The following is a 19,498-nucleotide window of genomic DNA, read 5'->3' on the forward strand; positions in this document are numbered from 1 at the left end:
GGTTTGGAAGGACATTTTTAGTATCTTTCAAAGAGGAAGAAAAGAAGTGAGGAATTATTCCTAAAAATGTCTGTCTTCAGGAACACAAAGCCCGCTGTGTAGTTTTCTAACTTTGGGGATTTGTTTTTCGAATTTTTGAAAAGTGGGTGAGATGCAATAGTCTGGGCTGTTCCACCGGAGTCTAACATACTGTGTGTCAGAATTTTATAAGGGTTAAGTGGGAAATGCCTACAAAGAGAATTAGAACTTTTATTTTTGTTCTCAAGAATAATTTAAATCTATTTCTTTAATGGTTTGATTCAGTGACTGCCCTTGGTAAACATTATTCTTCATGCTCTTAGGAGGGCTTGTTCTGTTACATAAGGGTTAGCTTTTATACATAAATTTTCAAAAGTCCCTCCACCATGGTAAAACACCTTTAAATACTCATTAAAATATTTAATAAAATACACGTGTGTGTCTCAGATTATACACTTGAGACACGTTTGCCATCGGTGCCCTCATTCAGCATCTTACTCACTTCGCATGCTGGCGTTTAGGGAGGCTGAAAGCAGAGGGGGAGTACTTGGAAAAGAAACATCATATTTCTGTGATCTTCCTTGGTTCTTTCCTCTTGACCCCTTTGCATGAATTGAGCAACGAGGCCAGACCTCCCCCAGAAAGCCAGGAGTTGAGAGCATCGTGATGGGTGCCTGTCCGCCCGGCACTGGGCTCTTGGATGATGAATGTCAGCAGTGAGGAGTTCTACATCAGGGCAGCTTCCTGTAATGTAAAGCTGTAAACTTTTATTGCCTCGTGAAGTAAATCCTGAAAGTGTAAACTAGGTTAAGATACATAAATGCAAGGCTCAATATAGTTTATTGTCAGACTGAACTTTTATGGAAAATATTAGGGCAAGAACATGATACGGTGTGGCTGAGAGGATTAGTGAGAGGGCCATGGTGGCACTTCTGACGTGGCGCTCCAGGGCCCAGGGGCAATTACTGAGTCCTCAGTCATCTGGAGGAAGACCAGTCCTGTAACTGTAGCCTGACTTTGCCAAACTTGAACAAATTAAAGCATTGTTAAGAGCAGGAGATGAAAGGAGGTGTAAAGATTTCATGAGTTGATTAAACAAATATTAAAGGGGGCTTTAAGTACACTTTTTTTTTTTTTTTTTGAGTCCCTGGGTGGTGCATACAGTTTACAAGCTCGGCTGCTAACCAAGAGGTTGGCGGTTCAAGTCTATCCAGAGGCACCTCAGAAGAAAGTCCTAGTGATCTACTTCTGAAAAATCAGCCACTGAAAACTCTACGGGGCACAGCCCTACTCTGACACACACGAGGTCGCCATGAGTTGGAGCCAACTTGATGGCAACTGGTCAAGTACATTTTTAGTGCTTTAGTACATTTTTAGAATTTTAGAGTGGTCTTGCTTAATATACTTCAAAGACTTGACTGGCTACAGTACTTGCACTCTCTGACATATGGGCCCTTCAGCAATAAATATTTGTTTAATTAATGAATGAATATGTTCTGAAAACAAGAAATTACATGAAAAGAGTGAAGGAAGGAAAGTGTCCACTGTTTGATTATATTGCTACTCTTAGCTTTTCTAACTCCCAGCCTAGATACTTAGGTGCTGGCATTTATCTTTCTCCCTGTTGTAAAAATATTAACAGTCCTAGCTAGCATTTGTGGGGGGATTACCATGCCCGGCGTACTACCGGGGGCTTCGCGTACATTATCTCCTTCAGTCTTTCAGGACAATTTGGTGAGGGCGGGTACCATTAGTATTCCATTTTGATACTAACAAGATCACAGGGAGGAGCCCTAGTGGTTCAGTGGTTAAAGCGCTAGGCTGCTAGCCAAAATGTTGGTGGTTCAAACCTACCAGCTGCTCCATGGGAGAACAATGTGGCAGTCTGCTTCCATAAAGATTTACAATCTTGGAAACCCTATGGGACAATTCTCCTCTGTTCCATAGGATCACTAGGAGTCGGAATCGACTTGACGACAGTGGGTTTTGGCTTAAGACCATAGGATGCTCTGAACCACCAGGCTCGGCACTCTCCCTCTGAGTGATAGTTAAATGGGGCTGAGATGACTGTATGCAGAGGCCTGGTTAGAACAGGGGACGCTATATGCTGTCAGCCAGCATGCTCAACTAACTGGTGGTGGGTGAGTGTATATGTGTGTGTGGTGGTAGGAGAGATTCTAAACTTTCCTATCAAGAAGTAAAAAGATGGTTAGTCTACACAGAGGTAGAAATGCACCAGATGTGTCTCAGGCTTGTGTGGGAAAGATCATTTTGGGGCTCTCGATCCGTAGACAATGGACTGATTTTAGTGTACATCAAATGTGTGCATGTACATTTTTCTGGGCAGAAAGGGCCAAGACATTCAACAGGTGTTCTGAGGGGTCCATGCCAGCCAAAGTCTCAACCCTCCTGCTTGAATGAATGCTTCTTAAAGCCTGGACTTCAAATAATTATCTAAATGAATGCCTAGCATATAATTGGTGCTCAATGAGTGACTGTAACAAATGAATACTGGGGGACCTTCCTTAGACTGCTTACCTGCTCTGTCCTCTTTTGTTATCTGTAAAATGAGGGTGATGTTAATATCTGATTGCTTGGGATTCATAGGGTTGTTGGAGGGATCCGTTGAGGTACTGGGCATGCAAGGACTGTCATTCATTCAACAGTCCTTCATGCAGAACCTACCACGCACCAGACCCTGTTCTACATGCAGAAGCTACCATGACACACAAAGTAGTTGTGGTTTCTGTGCCATGGAACCCAAAGTTCAGGTTGCCATTCTTTTTAAACTGTAAAGTCCTTTGTACACAGAAAGGTATGGAGATAGACACTTCTCCACACCTGTATGCAGGTACACTTCTATGGTATGGCCACACTTCCCACTCGCTCCCCCCCCACCCCCCCGCCCCGAAAAGGAGAAGTAAGTCACAAAGTATTCAAGTGTGGTAGTCTGTAGACCTGGTATCCTGACCTATCTCTGCCACTAACTAGCAGTAACCTTGGGTGGGCCATTTCTCCTTCCTGGTCCTCAGTTTCATCATTATTAAAATTAAGGGGTTGGGCTCTGTGGTCCCTGACGCTCTTTGGTATCAGTCATGCATCCACACTGTCAAGTCTATGAGGGCTGGCTCTTTGTCTTTGCTGTCTCTGTGTCCCCGGGGCCTAGTACCCTGCCTGGCACACGGGGGCTCTATCGTTATTGATCTGACTTACCCAGATCTGGCCATAGTGGAAATAAGCTCTTTTTATATGCATATGACCTGGCATGTCCAGGAAGTAGTGAAAGGTAACAGGTATCTTGGGTGGGCAATGGCAAGAGATGTGAATGAACAGATAATTAAAGCCATTGAGAAGGACTTGATATTGTGGCAAGGGAGATGCCGTGAGGGGTAAAGAGGGCCGGCTTTTTGTTTCAGAAGCACCCTGAGAAAGAGGCTGATGCCATCCTCTGCTCCTTACTTCCTGTCTTCGGGGATAAACGACCCTGAGCCGTGATCTGTCAGCTGCATGCCTGAGGTCTTCCCTCTTGCTTTTGTTGTGTATTTTGCAGAAAAGAGTGGTGGGAGGGGTGAGGTTAATGCATTGAATGTGAGTAATTAGTCATTCAAACCATCGACAGTTACAATGACAGGATTTGAGTGCCTCTGTTATTGTGCACTGCTCTAACAGTTTATCCCTGAAATTTTCTGCCTGTATAATGTTTCTTAAAATATATCACGGGAACATAAAAGATTTAATGCGGTGCTTTGTACAACCATTAGAGTTTGAAGTCAACTGAACCTCCTCGGTGCTCTCTCTTGGATGCTGACTGTAATTCGCTTCTTAATTGCCATTCAGACAAGGAATGGGGGCAAGTCAGAGGTTTGGAACATGGTCAGCTGCAAAGTTGACTGTGAGACCCACACAGAATGTTTCATTAAAGTATCTAGGCACACTTGGTAACTGATAAATTTATTTGCAACAAAAATTGTGCTGTTAGAATATCAGAGGCCTTAGCCTGAGAAAGCAAATCTTCTGATTTTGCCTAACCAGCCTGTGTGCTTGGAGGATGTGTTTCCCACCAACATACATCTCCTCCACTTGTCCGTTTCCTGAGAAGAGAGTACAGGTGTTCTGTCCTCAAGATCTATCACGTGGCCTCACAGTGCCATAGTTTTATGTTCATGGGTTCAGTATCTTTACATCTTGGCAGCTTCTCTTATTTTCCAGGTAGTGTTTTAAAATCCTCTTGGTTCACTCGTGTCAGATTTGATCCTGCCATTTTTAATTTGTGACTCTTTTTTTAAGCCTGTTGTTGCATTCTGGGAGACCCCAGTAAGACTAGTGAGGAGTCTTATTAAATGATGTGTATTAACACATTTACAAATGTTTCTCAGCTTTCAGACTGTACATTGTTACTGAGATAGCTCTGTGTGTATGTGCACATGTATGTATTTTCATCAGTTCCTTCTGAATACACAAAAGGGTAACTGTAAACATGTGTGCAGAGCAAAAAGAACTCCATCTCCTTCAGATGAAAATGATGTGACCTAATTTATAGGTGTGGTCAGTTGGAGTTGCTCAGTAGTAAGTGTTATATCTAATGGCTCCTTTTCAAAGTGGGGCCCAGTAAGGTTTTCTAATCTACAGATAGGGCTCAACTCCAGGAGTCAAAACAAATTAGGAAATCCACATAGGATGAAAGGATATCCAGAAAACTGATTGGGAAACTGAAATTACTTTTCTTCCAACTTGATACGTCCTAGCCCTTTCTTGAGCTGGGAGATCCATGAGATGTTCATGTGGGCAAGTGCATGTACCTCTGAAGCTGGCATCCCGTGAATGAAAGAGGAACACTGCTGTCAGGGTTCTCACTGGAGGTGACCTTTAACGGTCTTAGTCCCACAGAATCTCACCATGCTTAGATATGACTTACATTCCTTTACGTATTCCATCGTTAACACCCAAAAATTTGCCTTGGTTTTTCTAGGTGTTTGTGGAGAAGCCCTAAGAAGGGTAATTGAGACAACCTGAGAAAGGTGGAGAGCAGGGCAGGTGTTCTGTAGATTGGAGGAAGGATTTTTTTTTTCTGCCATTAAATGGAAATGTAGTAGTTAGGAAGCTCTGCGGTTCTGCTAGCCAGACCTCCTGAATTGGATAAATTCTGTTTTTTGAGTTTCTTATCAAGTTGGCAGTGCTCCGTGTGTTTGTTGCCTGGACGCCTGGCTTAGTGAAGCAGTCAGATGATACAGCAAATGGAGGCACCACACAGACCCAGGAGGCCAGCCAGCTTGGCAGAGCGGAAACCTGCCTCCCAGCCAGCAGTTGTGCTGTTGCTGTACAACATCATCTCCCTTAGCATGTCCCCCTTCCACTGGGCACTTCTCTCTGGTCTTTTCCTAGACTCTCATCTCAAGGGCAGAGCAGGTGAATCAGCTTTTCTGGGTGCCGTTTCAGAACTTAAGGTTCTTCTCAAAAGCTCTTCTGCTTTCACCTTGTTGTCTCGGCCAGCCTTCCAGAACCCCATTGTTGACCTCAAACCAAGAAGAAAGTTCTGGGAATGTGATAGGTGGAGCCACTTAAATTACTTACATGATGGTAAAGAATCTTAGAAGCTCCCCACCTTCTTTAGTCTGCATTATTGCCCTGGCTCCTCTTGAGACTTCCTTTTTGTTGTTGTTGTTTAGTTTCCCGTTTGTGGTCATCAAAAGAGGAAACAGAGTAACACCTCATCTTTGTGGAACATGGGAAGGAACAATATTTATGGTGCCTTTGCCATTTGTGTTCTAGGCACTTACTAGATAGGATCTGTAATCCTGAAAGTTACTTTGCGCGGTAGGTTTTATGCCAGTTTTACAGAAGAGGAAACTGAGGTTCAGAGAATTGAAGTTATCTGCCTAAGATCACATAGCTAATAAGTGGTAAAGCCAGAATTTCAAGTCAGCTATTGTCGGAATCGACTTGACTGCAATGGGTTTGTTTTGTTTTGTTGTCTATAAAATCATTCCTTTTTACTATATCAGTCTGAGAGGGTAAGCCAAAAAAAAAAAATTTTTGAATGTTGGTAAAGATGCGGAGCAACCAGAACTTTCATACTCTGCTGGTGGAAGTGTAATTGGTACAACCACTTTGGAAAATGTTGGCAATATCTACTAAAGCTGAACATAAATATACCCTATGGCCCAACAATATTATTCCTAGGAGTGTATCCAGCAGAATTTTGTGCACGTGTGTACCAAAAGACATGTACGCAATGTTCATAGCATCATTATTTATAGCAGTTCAAAAGTAGAAACAACCCAAATATCCATCAGCACTAGAACAGATAAATAAATTATGATATTTTCAAGTAATGGAATTCTGTACAGCAGTAGAGAACAACCTACTGCTAGGTATTTCAACATGGATGACTCTCCAGACACAATGTGTGAAAAAGACAAAAGAGTCTGTATTGTGTTGTATGTATAAAACCAAAAACTGTACACATTGCTGTCGAGTCTATTCCAACTCATAGCAACCCTGTAGGACAGAGTAGAACCCCCATAGGGTTTCCAAGGAGTGGCTGGTGGATTCAAACTACCAACCTTTTAGTTAACAGCTGTAGCTCTTAACCACTGCGCCACCAGGGCTCCATATTGTACGTATATGAAGTTCAAAAACAGATCAAACTGGTCTATAGATTTATCTGTTACCTTTGGGGTAAGGGCATGAGGAAGGCTTCTGGGATCTGAAAGGTGATTATCCAGATATGGGTGGTGTTCACTTTGTGAAAATTAATTGAGTTGTGTCCTTAAGATTTTTACACTTTACTACATGTACGTTATATTCAACAAAAGTGTTTACTCCCCCCCCCAAAAAAATTCTCTGGGCAGCCAAATAATGATAATAATGGAAGATTCAAGTTATCAAATGTTTGCTAAGCCTCAGTCTCCTCATCTATAAAATGTATAGAATATTAGATTCTACCTCCTTGCCTTCTTGTGCTGAATCAGTGAGGGAATTCTTGTCAGATGATTGGCAGAGTGAGCCAATAAACATGAATGATCATGGTCATGTTCCTATCACTGTTTCATTGCTTTACATAAATTATCTCATTGGATCCGTCTCACCAATTTGCAAGGCATGTGGCATTGTTCCCAATTTTCAACTGAGGAAAGCTAAGGCTGTAGTGGTTTAAGTTCCTTGTCCACAGTCACACAGTTACTGAATGCCAGAGCATAATGCTGTTTCCAATGAGCTGATGATCCAGCTGCAGGAATACAGATCAGTTTCAGAGGAGAAGGCAGCAATGCCATGATGAGTGGATAAAGGATGGCCATAGGCTAGAATGGAAGGGTGGAACTGATGGGCTGCGTTTGGGGCCAGGAAACCTGCGTGCAGGCCCAGACTCTACCCTGCTCTTGTGAAATGACAGAGCAGTCACCAGATGCCTCTGGACTCCGTCTCAAACATGAAAGTATTGACCTACATTTTATTCCTTTAAATGTCTTCCGAAGACGCAATTTTGTAATTGTCCGTGTTTGTCATCCTATACAGGGTATCTTCATGACCTGGCTCCTCGAGCTTAAACCCGTTTTCCATCAAAAATTCTTTTTTAGCATCATCTTGTTAGTCCCCCTAACCTATCCAAACAAACAAGCAAACAAACCCATTGCCATTGAATCAATTCTGACTCATAGCAACTCTATAGGACAGAGTAGAACTGCCCCATAGGATTTCCAACGTGCAGATGGTAAATTTGAACTGCTGGTCTTTTGATTAGCAGCCAAGCTCTTAACCACTGTGCCACAGTGCAGGTAATTGCTCTACTACATGTCGGTTGTCCTATCCTGAGCTGTTTATCTGTCCGTGTCATCTATACTGTAAGCTCCTTGACGGTATGGACTAAATCTTAGTCATCTCTTTATTTCCATGCATGCTACCTGGAACATTTCGCTCATCTGGGGAAATCTTTACATAAATATTTAAATCCAGAGAAAGTCCTTCTTGAGTGATGGTCGAGACATCAGCCTCAGGCTGTGCTGGACCTAAGGCAGAGACCTTGAGAGAACTTTCTTTCATATTTTTATTTTATTAGAGATCCAGGAGACACAGTAATGGAGTGACTGGGTAGAAAAATTATTAGATAACTTTGCAACTCCCCAGCATGTGTTTATGAAATCTGAAGTTGGATAAGTAATTAAGCATCAGTGAAAATCTAAGCCCTTCCCGTATGGAATGGCCCCACTTAATTTAATGTCATTTTATTTTATGAGATAGTTAATAAACAGGTACTGTATTTGATCTTGTGAGTGTAGCCCTCTATATTTAGCTTTTTCAGCTTTAATGGAACTATAATTTTAATCATGATTATTACTTTACATTTTAATTATAATTTGGTGTGGCTTAAGTATACATTTCTGAGAGTGATTGTATAATGAAAACAGGAATTAGCTTTTCATTAACAAAATAATGGGAGAGTTCCCACTGCATTCTAGTCTGTGTTCAGAATCTATGGGCTGGCTTAAAAATAGCAAGGGGAGTTTAACATTTTGGTTAAAAACATGCTTCTAAATCGGCTGTGTGCACAACCCGGTCTCTTTTGCTCCATCTTGCTTTATCCTGTTCTTTTGCCTTTCAAAAATAAAATAAAATCTTAAAAGGAAATTCACTTGTGTCTTTGAGATTTCAGAAGGCTTATTTTTATTGTTTTTATTTTTATTTAGATAATTAGCACCATGGAGCCTCAGGTGTCAAATGGCCCAACATCCAATACAAGCAATGGACCCTCCAGCAACAATAGAAACTGTCCTTCTCCCATGCAGACAGGGGCGGCCACAGATGACAGCAAAACCAACCTCATAGTCAACTATTTACCCCAAAATATGACCCAAGAGGAATTCAGGAGTCTCTTTGGGAGCATTGGTGAAATAGAATCCTGCAAACTCGTGAGAGACAAAATTACAGGTATGCTCTTCAGTATTCCAGGCTCGGGACTCACAGATACGTTGTTCTGTAAGATGTGCAGACCTTAGCAGAAATGCACACACACGATGATGCATCTGAGTGTCTGCATTGTGTATCCTGCTTGCCAGGGTGGTGTGGATACACAATCATAAACTCACACATGGGTGTACACGTGCATAAAGCCATATTGCGGATTGGTAGGACTGTGAAGCAGATGAAGATTTTGGAACTTCTTCAACTTTACAATGAAATGCTCCTTTGGTGTTACCCCTTTTTATCCTTAATCAGTGCCCCCTTCCCTTTGTTCTTTAGTTCTCATTTCTGTCCTCTGTCCTCCCTATACTCCACCCCAGTTTTTAATCCGTCTAGTCCTCTCCTCTCAGATTTGGTGCGTGTTCAATGTTCTTCCATGTGCCTGAGGCAAGTGTTTCAAAGTGGCCCTTGTGCCCTTGTGGAAGGGTGATACAGCTCCCATTGTCTCTGGGGCGAAATAGGCCCTACTGATAGCAGATTATTGTGGTATCAGCTACTCTGCAGTAGGAGGGAAGATGTTTATCAAAGATCTGCATATGAGGTATTTTCTTACTCTATTTGTTTGCTTTGAAGGTACTCTTAGAGAAGTTAGCCACTTTTTACTTGAAAGTAAAGTAATACCCTGTATAATTTCAATACTTGACTTTTTAGGTACTGATGTTTTTTCCGAATCAACAACTGTTCATCAAGGACCTACTGTTTGCCAGACACTGACTCTATGATAGTGGGGAGGGTGAGGAGGGATGTCTCTGTAATCTTATTGGAAGTGAGAATATATTCTTGGAAAAATACTAGGCTATATAGTGATGGCAGTGAAGCTGCTGCTCTCTGATAATCCTGAAATCATTCACACTGAACTTGAAGCGTTTATCATTTTTGAGTGTTGGCCTTTGTTTCCCATTCTCTGGAAAGTTTAATTGATGAGCAATTCATTGATATAAGAAAAGGAAATTCTGTGATTAAAACAGAGGATAGATCATCTTGGTCTTCAATCAGAGAATACAGTGTATATGTGAGCATGTAGGTATAAGTATTCTCTTATTCTTCCAGTTCTCACTTAAATCCCCACCCCCCAACCTTATAAATTAAATGAGAATCCCTGGTGGCAGGCACAGTGTTTAAGCACTGGGCTGCTAACCAAAAGGTCAGCAGTTCAAACCTACTAGCTGCTCTGTGGGAGAAAGATATGCAGTCCTCTTCCATGAAGACTTAAAGCCTTGGAAACCTATGGGGAAGTTCTACTCTGTCCTATAGGGTCACTATGAGTCGGAATCAACTTGACAACAATGTGTTATATGGGTATAAATTCAATACTTTGCAATATCATAAAACTTAAAATAACTATACGACTTTCTAAAATATGTCACATAACCCTCCAAACGTAATTTCCTCACGTGTAAAATTGGAAAATAATGCTTATCACAAAGGGCTTATTGTGAGGATTAAACAAGAAACTGGATATATAGCAGTTAGCACAATGCCTATTACATAGTGGTCCCTCAATAAATGGGGACTTTTAACTTCTAAAAAATAATCAGCCATTGAAAACCCTATGGAGCACAACCCCATCAGTTGGAATTGACTTGATGGCAAGTGGTATACTGGTATATATTATTATAGGTACAGTTAGTATGTTTCTAGGACTGTCACTATGAGTCAGAATCCACCTGATAGCAATGAGGGGGAGGGAGAACCAGAACAGAGAAATTATATCCAGGGCTCCAAACAGGGCCAGGGTTTTAATGACCTTATCCTAGAGTGCTGGTTGTTCCATCCTTTAGTAGAATTGCCCATATTTTCAGGAAGCCAATGTTTAGATTTCTGAATAATCTTTATATAATAGGATGATAATTCAAACCAAATTAAAGCTAGTTAACCATATGATTTTTCCTCCCACTCCTGTATAGAAAATGTATTTTTGGTGTAGCCTTACCTTCTAAATAGGGACTCTGCCAGCTGTATTAGTGAATATTATTAATCACCTTTTCAGAAGCCTTCCTTTAGAACTGTAGTGAGATTTTTGAGAAGTACTGATTCATGGTGTTGTTCCTTGTTTTCTAAAGACACATGTTTAAACAAGCAGATTCCTTTACTGAAAGAATGCTAATTTGGTAGTTCACCGAGTGGATTTGAATAGGAGTGACAGCTTCGAAGACAGCCTTTAATTTGGTATACTAAACCAAAATTGTCAACTTTGGTTTGTTTAGCACCCTCTCCAGCACAAGCAGAGACATACAGTAGCATCTGAGCTTAAAGAAGAAGCTTGTGGGTTGAAAGCAGAAATACAATTCAGGCATAAATTTATAATTATGTGTTTTTTTTTTCTAATTCAGGCCAAAAAGAAGAATTTTATTTGCAGAGAACTTATGGGAAAGAGCAGGGAAATAAAGAGAGACCAGAGATATTTGCCCTCATTTGGTAGCAGTGTTTAATAAAAGTAGAACTTGTGGTTGTAAAGAGTGCTTATTAAATTCTTCATTTACATTACCTAATTAATTCTAGCATTTTAAATTAACAGTGAAACTGGTCCCTGCTGTACCATTCCATAGTTGCAGCATATTTCCTCCATCTACCCGTTGTTGAGGTTTAATTGGCTACGCTGAAAGTCAGAGACGGGCAAGAGATAGGGCTGTGGGGAGGTGGGGAAGGGATGGGAATCACTGTTACAGAAGACCCTCCAAGGTCTACATTTGGGGTTAAGTCATAACACCAGCTGGAAGAGGTGAGGTATCACACCAGGCAAGTTGAAGGGCTGCTGCTGGTGGTTTAGAAGTCAGGGTAAATGACATCATAGGTATTTTTGTTGCCCTGATTTTTAACATCCCAGTCCCCCCTTTTCCTCCAACACCTCCTACAGATCTCAGTGCATCTCGATCCTGTGAAGTTTACAAGGAGTTCTGAATATCCAGTGGGAGGGTTGGGGGGTGGGAGGTGGCAAAGAGATAAGAATTCAAGATTTCCAGCCCTAAACTACTCCCTAAGAGATTGTTACGGCTCCCCTTGGAAGATTCTGGTTTATAAAGTTAAAATCCCTTGAGAGAGAGAGTAAGTGACTCTGTTGGTGGTGTTGCTGGCAGGCTAGATTCACCCCTGACTGTGAGTCCTCAATGAATTCTCCATTTGAGAACACGCAGAGGAAATTCAGGCACAGACTTAAGGTTTATGATAGTGAGGACATAACTGCCACCGTTTATCAAGCACTTGTTCTGTGCCAGGTACTTGTGCCAGGTACTTGATAAGCAGTGGATATACCTTATTTTATTTAACACTCAAAACAGTCTTCATTTTCTTAGATGAGGAAATTGAAGCTTACTGAGGTTAAATAACTTCACCAGGGCAGCACAGTTATGAGTAGGTGGCGGAGCTAGGATTTACCCTCCGTTTCCAAAAGCACGATTTTATGTAGAAGCACATACAGGGTACCTCTGCCTGTCTGCGATGAGTTCAGACACCTGCTGAAAGCCCATCTCCCCCATAACCCAACACAATGCTGTGCTCCTCTGAGTAGAGATTGGTGGCCATCCTCTGGAGAATCTACCATGGCTTTAAATGAGACTCCTGTGTATAAAGGCAGGCGATGATAGCAATATTGATCATATTCCTCCTGCAGAGTAGAGCCAAATTTACTGAAAGTGCCAGGATTAACCCTGGTGGCGTAGTGGTTAAGTGCTATGGCTGCTAACCAAGAGGTCGGCAGTTCAAATCCGTCAGGCGCTCCTTGGAAACTCTATGGGGCAGTTCTACTCTGTCCTATAGGGTCACTATGAGTCAGAATCGACTCGACAGCAGTGGGTTTGGTTTTTGGTGGGCCAGGATTAAGAGTCCCTTACAGAGCTTTTGAACATCTTTGTTACTTATCTTTTCAGAGATAGTAGATTTCTTTTTCCAATGCGGAAAGTGTACTTATCAGGATAATTTAGGTCCAGGTGGAGAAAACATGTGTCCTGAGTTGTTTTTGTGTGCAGCTGTGGGCACGTGATGGCACTGGAAGCCAAGTCCTTTGCTTTTCTTCTTCACCCATGTGCAGCCTCTACTGCTGTAGAGAAAGGGAAGTGTGTATGGCCCATAGGATTCATGCAACACAGAAACTCAAGGCAAAGAACATCAAACCCCTGGTAGAAATTATATTATTCTTCCCATGGACTTCAGAGATTTTAGTTCCTTGTTTCTTGTTTTGTTGCCTTTTTGGTTTTGGTTTTGCCTGCATTGCCGTTTCCTTACTAAATCTAAGTTCCTAGATGATCAGTATTTCAGGGGCGGAAACATATAGGTTGGCCAAGACAGGGTTAAGTGGCTCAAGGTATGTCTTGAACCCCGCAGAGCTGGAATGCTAAGTTGCATTTTTATAAATGTCTATCTTGTTTTCACCCCACCCCAGAAGGAATAAGAGAAAGGAAATAGAAATAGAATAAAAAAACAGAAAGGAAAAAAAAAAAGTAAGAAAGAAATCAGGCTAAGACAAAAAAAGTTTCTATCTGCCCACCCAGATTGTGTGATTATTTGCATCACAGTGATAAAAAAGAATTATATTATTACTTGAGGTCATGCTTTATGTGTGTCCATGCAGTGCAGTTTTTAGGAGTAATTTTCTATTCATTTCAGGCAAGTGAGAGGTCCAGTGGGGGATTTTTGAGGACAGGGCAGTCCAAACTGAATTCAGTCACAAAACTGAATCTATCAAGTGACCAGTGTTTAGGGCAGCCCATAAGTGCTGGGGGGGTGGGGAGGGGTGAGAAAAGGCGAGGTCTGTGTTAGCTGGAGCTACTGGGGGAGATTTGAAAGATGGGGTTAATTTTAGGCAGAGGAAAGGAAGAAAGGAATAGAGCTAAAATTCTGGTCTAAGAACAAAAGCGTTTTTACTCCTCTGCTTTGGACAAAGGAAGAAGAGCAGAAACATGCTTCTTAGGGTGCAGAGATCTAATACGAAGTATTGCCAAATGCAGTTAAGCATCCCCAAAAATTAAGGTAGTGAGAACTGTACCCCAATGGAAAAAGACAACGTCCCCTAAACACCACCTCTAATCCATCTCTTCGTTTCTTTCTAACACATATCTTTGGCTTAATTAATGTTATCACTCTGAAAAAATAAATAAATAAAGTTACTTCACTGCTGTGGACATCAGCGTGAATACTTTGCTACTGCCTTTGTATCTGAAATCACATCTCTAATTAAAGGAACTAACTCAGTTTTGATGCAGTAACATTTGGGTAATATCATGGATTGAATTGTGTCCCACCCAAAATATGTGTCAATTTGGCTAGACCATGATTCCCAGTATTGTGTGGTTGTCCTCCATTTTGTGATTAATATAATTTTCCTATGTGTTGTAAATCCTAATCTCTGCCTGTGGTTAATGAGGCAAGATTAAATTATGTTCGAGAGGATTAGGGTGGGATGAAACACCCTTGCTGAGGTCACATCTTAGATCCAATATAAAGGGAATTTTCCTGGGGTGTGGTCTGCAAGAGATAAAAGGGTAAAAGGAAAGGGAAACGGGCAGAGAATGGGGGAACTCATACCACCAAGAAAGTGTGGGGAGCACAGTGCATCCTTTGGACCCGGGGTTCCTGCACAGAGAAGCTCCTAGTACAGGGGAGGATTGATAACAAGGACCTTCCTTCAGAGCCGACAGAGAGAGAAATCCTTCCTCTGGAGCTGATGCCCTAAATTTGGACTTGTAGCCTACTAGACTGTGAGAGAATAAATTTCTCTTTGTTGAAGTCATCCACTGGTGGTATTTCTGATATAGCAGCACCAGATAACTAAGACAGGTAACTTCTTTTCTTTCTTGGATTTGTGAAAGTGCCAATAATCCTGTGTGTCCCTCTCAGTAGGCAAGATTTGGGACATGGACCGCAGCAGTGGTAGGAGTGTCTGCTGGAGCATAGAGGCCAGGAGGCATTACCTAGGGTACTTACAGCCTGTTGGGTTGAAGAGAGGAAGGTTAGGGTTGTGGATTGTTTTATGTTACCTCATATACGTTTAAGGATCTTGAGCTTATAGAGACTTTAGAAATTTGATTGAGTTTTATTTTGGGGATAACCTTAAAACCAGTAAAATCTCTGAAGAATACTAAAACATGAAAGTGCTTTCCAGTTACTCCTGAAATGTGAATTCAGCCCTGAGGTGAGTTTATTGACATTATTTCTTACAGCAGCCAAGATAAATAAGAATACCGGCAGCAGCTTTTTACGTTTGTACCTTTGGTGTGTTTTGCTTTAAATATAGTAGCTCGTTTAAACAGTAAATTGGAATTTCTTTCAGAATCATAATAATAGCCAAGTTTATTGAGCATTTACTGTGTACCAAGCATTGTGCTCGGATTAATATATGGATTTTCATGTAATCCTCAAGACAGCCATTTTAAAGATGAAGAAACTTAGACTGCCCAAGGTGACTTAGCTTCTAAATGGGAGAGCTGGTACTTGAAGCGAGGACTAACTGACAAGTTGTGAGTTACTTAATTTATAGTTTATCTATGGCCGAACAAAAACCAAACCCATCGCCACCTAGTGGATTCCAACTTATAGTGACCCTGTAGGACAAAGTAGAACTGCCTCGTAGGGTTTCCAAGGAGCAGCTGGTAGATTCAAACTGCTAACCTTTTGGCTAGCAGCTGAGATGTTAAACTGACTTCTGCCCTTTACAGACCAACTCACCTTGTATATCTAGGGAATGGAAACTCATGGTACAGGGAAAACATAATTAGAGCTCTGAATTTTTTGTTTTGGAAAATAGCACACTATGCATTTAAAAAAAAAAAAAAACAGTGGTTTTGTAATTAAACAGGTCTCTGCCTACCTGAACAAGGAAGAATAGATTTGGAGTGGTTTTCAACTTCTGATATTCTCTCTTCATGAAACACATTTCACGATCTTCAGCTTTATTTTGCAAGCACTGTGTTGAAATGAATGTTGCCTTAAATATAAGCGTAGTTAAAACCCAGCCTCAATTACGCATATTCACGAAAATCCCAAGATATTGATTAGCTGAACGAACTTTTCTACATGCACATCAGAGGGAGATCCATTAGTGGTGGGAAGGGTGGAGGAAGTAGTAGCGTTTATCAGCATATTTTGCTGCTGATTTGGAAAATGTTCTTGGTACAGTTTGATGTGTCTTCTGAATTCAGAGGAAAAGCAAGCAGATTTGCATCTGTCATTTTATTTATCACCTCTCAGCAGTCATCTTATGCATATTCCACAAAGTAGGATAAAAGAATTTTGATTTGTTGACTTGGGGTGGGGGTTGGTTAATATGGAGGGGTGAATGGAAAATTTTTAGTTATGGAGAAGATACGGGGTTAGAAAACAGCCAAATGGGGGCTGCCTTATTAACAGGGGAACTCGGAGATCAGATGTTAAGTGTAAACAGTAAACCAGGTCATCATTTTGCCTCTTATGTCCCCATCAGGGGTAATCAGAGACCCTCCATCCTCTCTAATTAGGACAGGTTGGTAAATGAATGCAGCTGTGAGATTTAGAGTTTGTACAGGTACTTCACGCGTCTTTCAACACAATTTTTTCCCAGGACGGCAATAGTCAGGATTACAGACCCGATATGGTTTTCTTTTGCCGCCGGGGTCCCTTCGCCTTCATCTTTCCTTCCAAATCGGGTGGTTCTGCCCTGCTTCCAAACTCGGGTAACCATAGGAAATTATTCACACATCCCAGGAGAGATGTCTCAAAGGATTTTTACCTAGGATGTGAATCAGGGCTGGGTATTTTAAGGATTTTCTATTTCTGTGCTTTAGCTGACTGTTTGGTTTGCAAGACCAATTCCCTGCTCAACCAACCTCCTCTCCTTCCCCCAGCACACACACACACACACACACACACACACACACACACACCCCTACACACTCTCTCAGTCTCTCCTGGCTTCTCTGTAGAATGACCTCGTTGATTGAGACTAGGAACTAAGCAGGAAGGTAATGTCAAACTGAAATTTCCACACATTATCTAAAAATGTAATTCATCCGCTTCAGGGTAGGAGGAAAGTGCTTTCTGAAATGTGTTAATGGGAAATTCATTTGTTTCTTGTCTTCTGTGAGGTGTGGTAGTGGTGACTTCTTTTTTCAGTCTGCCCCCACCCCCATTCCACATCTCCCTTCCTGCTTTAACTGATGAGCTCTCTGTCTCTATCTTTATTCCTTAAAAGAACTAAAGACCTTTAAGCTGCCTTTTTGTTTTTTCTTCATTCCCAAAATTGAGCTTTGATGGGAAAAGATCTTTCTAGTTTGGAGAGAAGATAAAATTCAGATAGAGGCCATACATTTGTATAAGCCTTTTACATTTATAAAACATTTTCATTCAGCCAACAGTATTTATTTAGTGTCTCTCTCTCAGACCATAGAAATATTATTCCCTTTCCTTCTCTTAAATTCTCTATCAGGGTTTGTGAGGAAACCAAAGACAATAAGACAGAATATGTGACCACAGTTTGCTTCTAGTGGGGCCAATCAGTGGGGGAAGCTAGTAGAAAGTATAGGGCCTGACAGAGGCCTGTTGGTCTGGAAGGGTTTGAGAGCCTGCTCGTGATATATACTACTACAAATCCACCTTTGCTGGTTTGTGAGATTTTTGTTTGTTTTTCACTGAGGACCAGACCCATCCTTGGTGGAACTGGTTGTTAATTTCATTGAAATGAGAGCACAAAAAGACTCTTAAAAATTCAGTGTCGTTGTAGGTTTGGTTGGAATGCCTACTGTGGGTCAGCTACAGTACTAGGGATATTATGTATGCATGATAAGTAGCATTAAACCCATTTTACAGATGAAGAAACCAAGGCCCGGGGTCAGTCAGCTGGTGAGTCGGGGTAAGTCTGTCTGACAGCAAGGCCTGTGGTCTTTCTGTCACCTCACCACTCTGTCTTTGCCAAATGAGGCCAAAGCAACATCAGCCATGAGCCTTCTAAGGAGAGAAAGATGACAGTGGGCTGGAGTTCTCAGAGCAAGTGTCTAAGAAGAATGAGTCTTGAACCTGGCCTTGAACATGGTAGAGATTTGATTGTAGGAGACCAGTCCATGCAGGTAAATCAGCATGAGCCAAGCTTCAGAGACATCTTCAAGGGATAATGAATAGAACAGTAAGGACTGCTCTGAGGGGTAAGTGTTGGTAACCACTTTGTGTTGATGAAATAACTGAAGCTCAGAAAGGTTAAGTCATTTATCCAATGTTACAGCTAATAAGTGGTGGAGCTGGAATTTGAACTCAAGTCTGTTGGACTCCAAAGCTTATGTTCCTTGTACTTGGCTAATAAATAACCTGACCTAACACAGAAGGAGGTTGATACTTTGTAGACTTCATATGTTGTCTGGAATTTGAGACTTGTTTATCTCACTGAGGTCAGGTGCATGTTTGCTCAGTGACTCTCTTTCCACCTACTTCAAATTCTTGTTGATTTATAAATTTGGTTTTCTGTTTGGTCCTTATTTCATAGTTGGATGCCCTGGTGAGAAGTGAGGTGTTGATCACAAAGCGGGTATGACTACTTAGGATAATTACTCTACTTCCTGTGGCTGCTAATGGAATTTCTCATCACAAACATCTTGGATTAGATGAAATCATTTTATTGGTGGTGTCAGCATAAGATGTGTATTTAATAATCCTTATATATGCCCTTCACATTTGTTTTCAAAGGCTTTTATATTCAGTACTTCTGTTGTCTCTGTTTAAGTATTCAATATACATTTGTCTATACTCACTGTACAGATGAGGCCCAAAGAAGACTTGAGTCAAGAGCCCTCGGTTTCTTGCTTTCCTTGTTCTTTCTTCTTCCTCTCTTTTTTCTTTACTTTGCTTGTTTCCCTTCCTTCTTCCTTTTTTTTTTTTGCCTTCTTATTTATCTATATGCCAGCTTGGTCCCAAAAAAGGATTTGAATTCACTTATAAGGTTATATGGAAAAGAGCTAAAGTTAAAAAATAACCATAGATTTAAAAAAAAAAAACAGGTTAGAGGGAGATGGGCATTGATACGTAAAAGGAGACCAGAAGGAAAATTAGCAAATTGAAATGTGGCTAGATGACTTGTCTGAGAAGGAGCAGACCCAGGACTGACCCACCTAGCCTGGGTTTTTTTACATCAGGGAAAATTGGATGGTGGCAACCTTGGTCCCTTTCTCAGTAGTAACCAGGATCCCAGAGCCTTCCCCCACCGAGTTCTCACTACGCACACTAGCCATTTACTCTGGATTATCAGGACTCTGATTGTGGAGACAGTTGCCAGCTACACTATAGGATGGGATATGAGGCCTGAAGTCACATACACAGAATTTCCCTTTTCTTCTATAATCACATCTTTCTTATTTAAACCTATGGTGGATTGATCAACTTTTTTTTTTATGGCCAGGGTAGGCAGTGACACAGAGCGGCTGCCTGAGTGGTGTCCCTGTTTTCACGAACATAGGGTGTAAACTATGCCAAGAGGTATTCTGAAGCAGGCCTCCTTGCTTGCTTCACTGAACTGAGAATTGTTAGCTTCTGAGTCTGCTCAGTCAGCCTGCTCACCTCAAACCCGGAA

General features: G+C 41.4%; 1 protein-coding gene across 3 annotated transcripts in view; it reads left to right on the forward strand.

The window, feature by feature from the left end:
• The window catches only part of ELAVL4 (ELAV like RNA binding protein 4), a 102,294-nt gene that overhangs the window by 37,492 nt on the left and 45,304 nt on the right, over nt 1-19,498 (forward strand). For all 3 annotated transcript variants that reach the window (XM_010591295.3, XM_023549620.2, XM_023549619.2), the window contains exon 2: nt 8,703-8,943. In XM_010591295.3, the coding sequence (XP_010589597.1) occupies nt 8,703-8,943 (241 nt within the window). The remainder of the gene's footprint in view (nt 1-8,702; nt 8,944-19,498) is intronic.

Source organism: Loxodonta africana, chromosome 3 (assembly GCF_030014295.1).
Source record: "Loxodonta africana isolate mLoxAfr1 chromosome 3, mLoxAfr1.hap2, whole genome shotgun sequence".
Taxonomy (NCBI): Eukaryota; Metazoa; Chordata; class Mammalia; order Proboscidea; family Elephantidae; genus Loxodonta; species Loxodonta africana.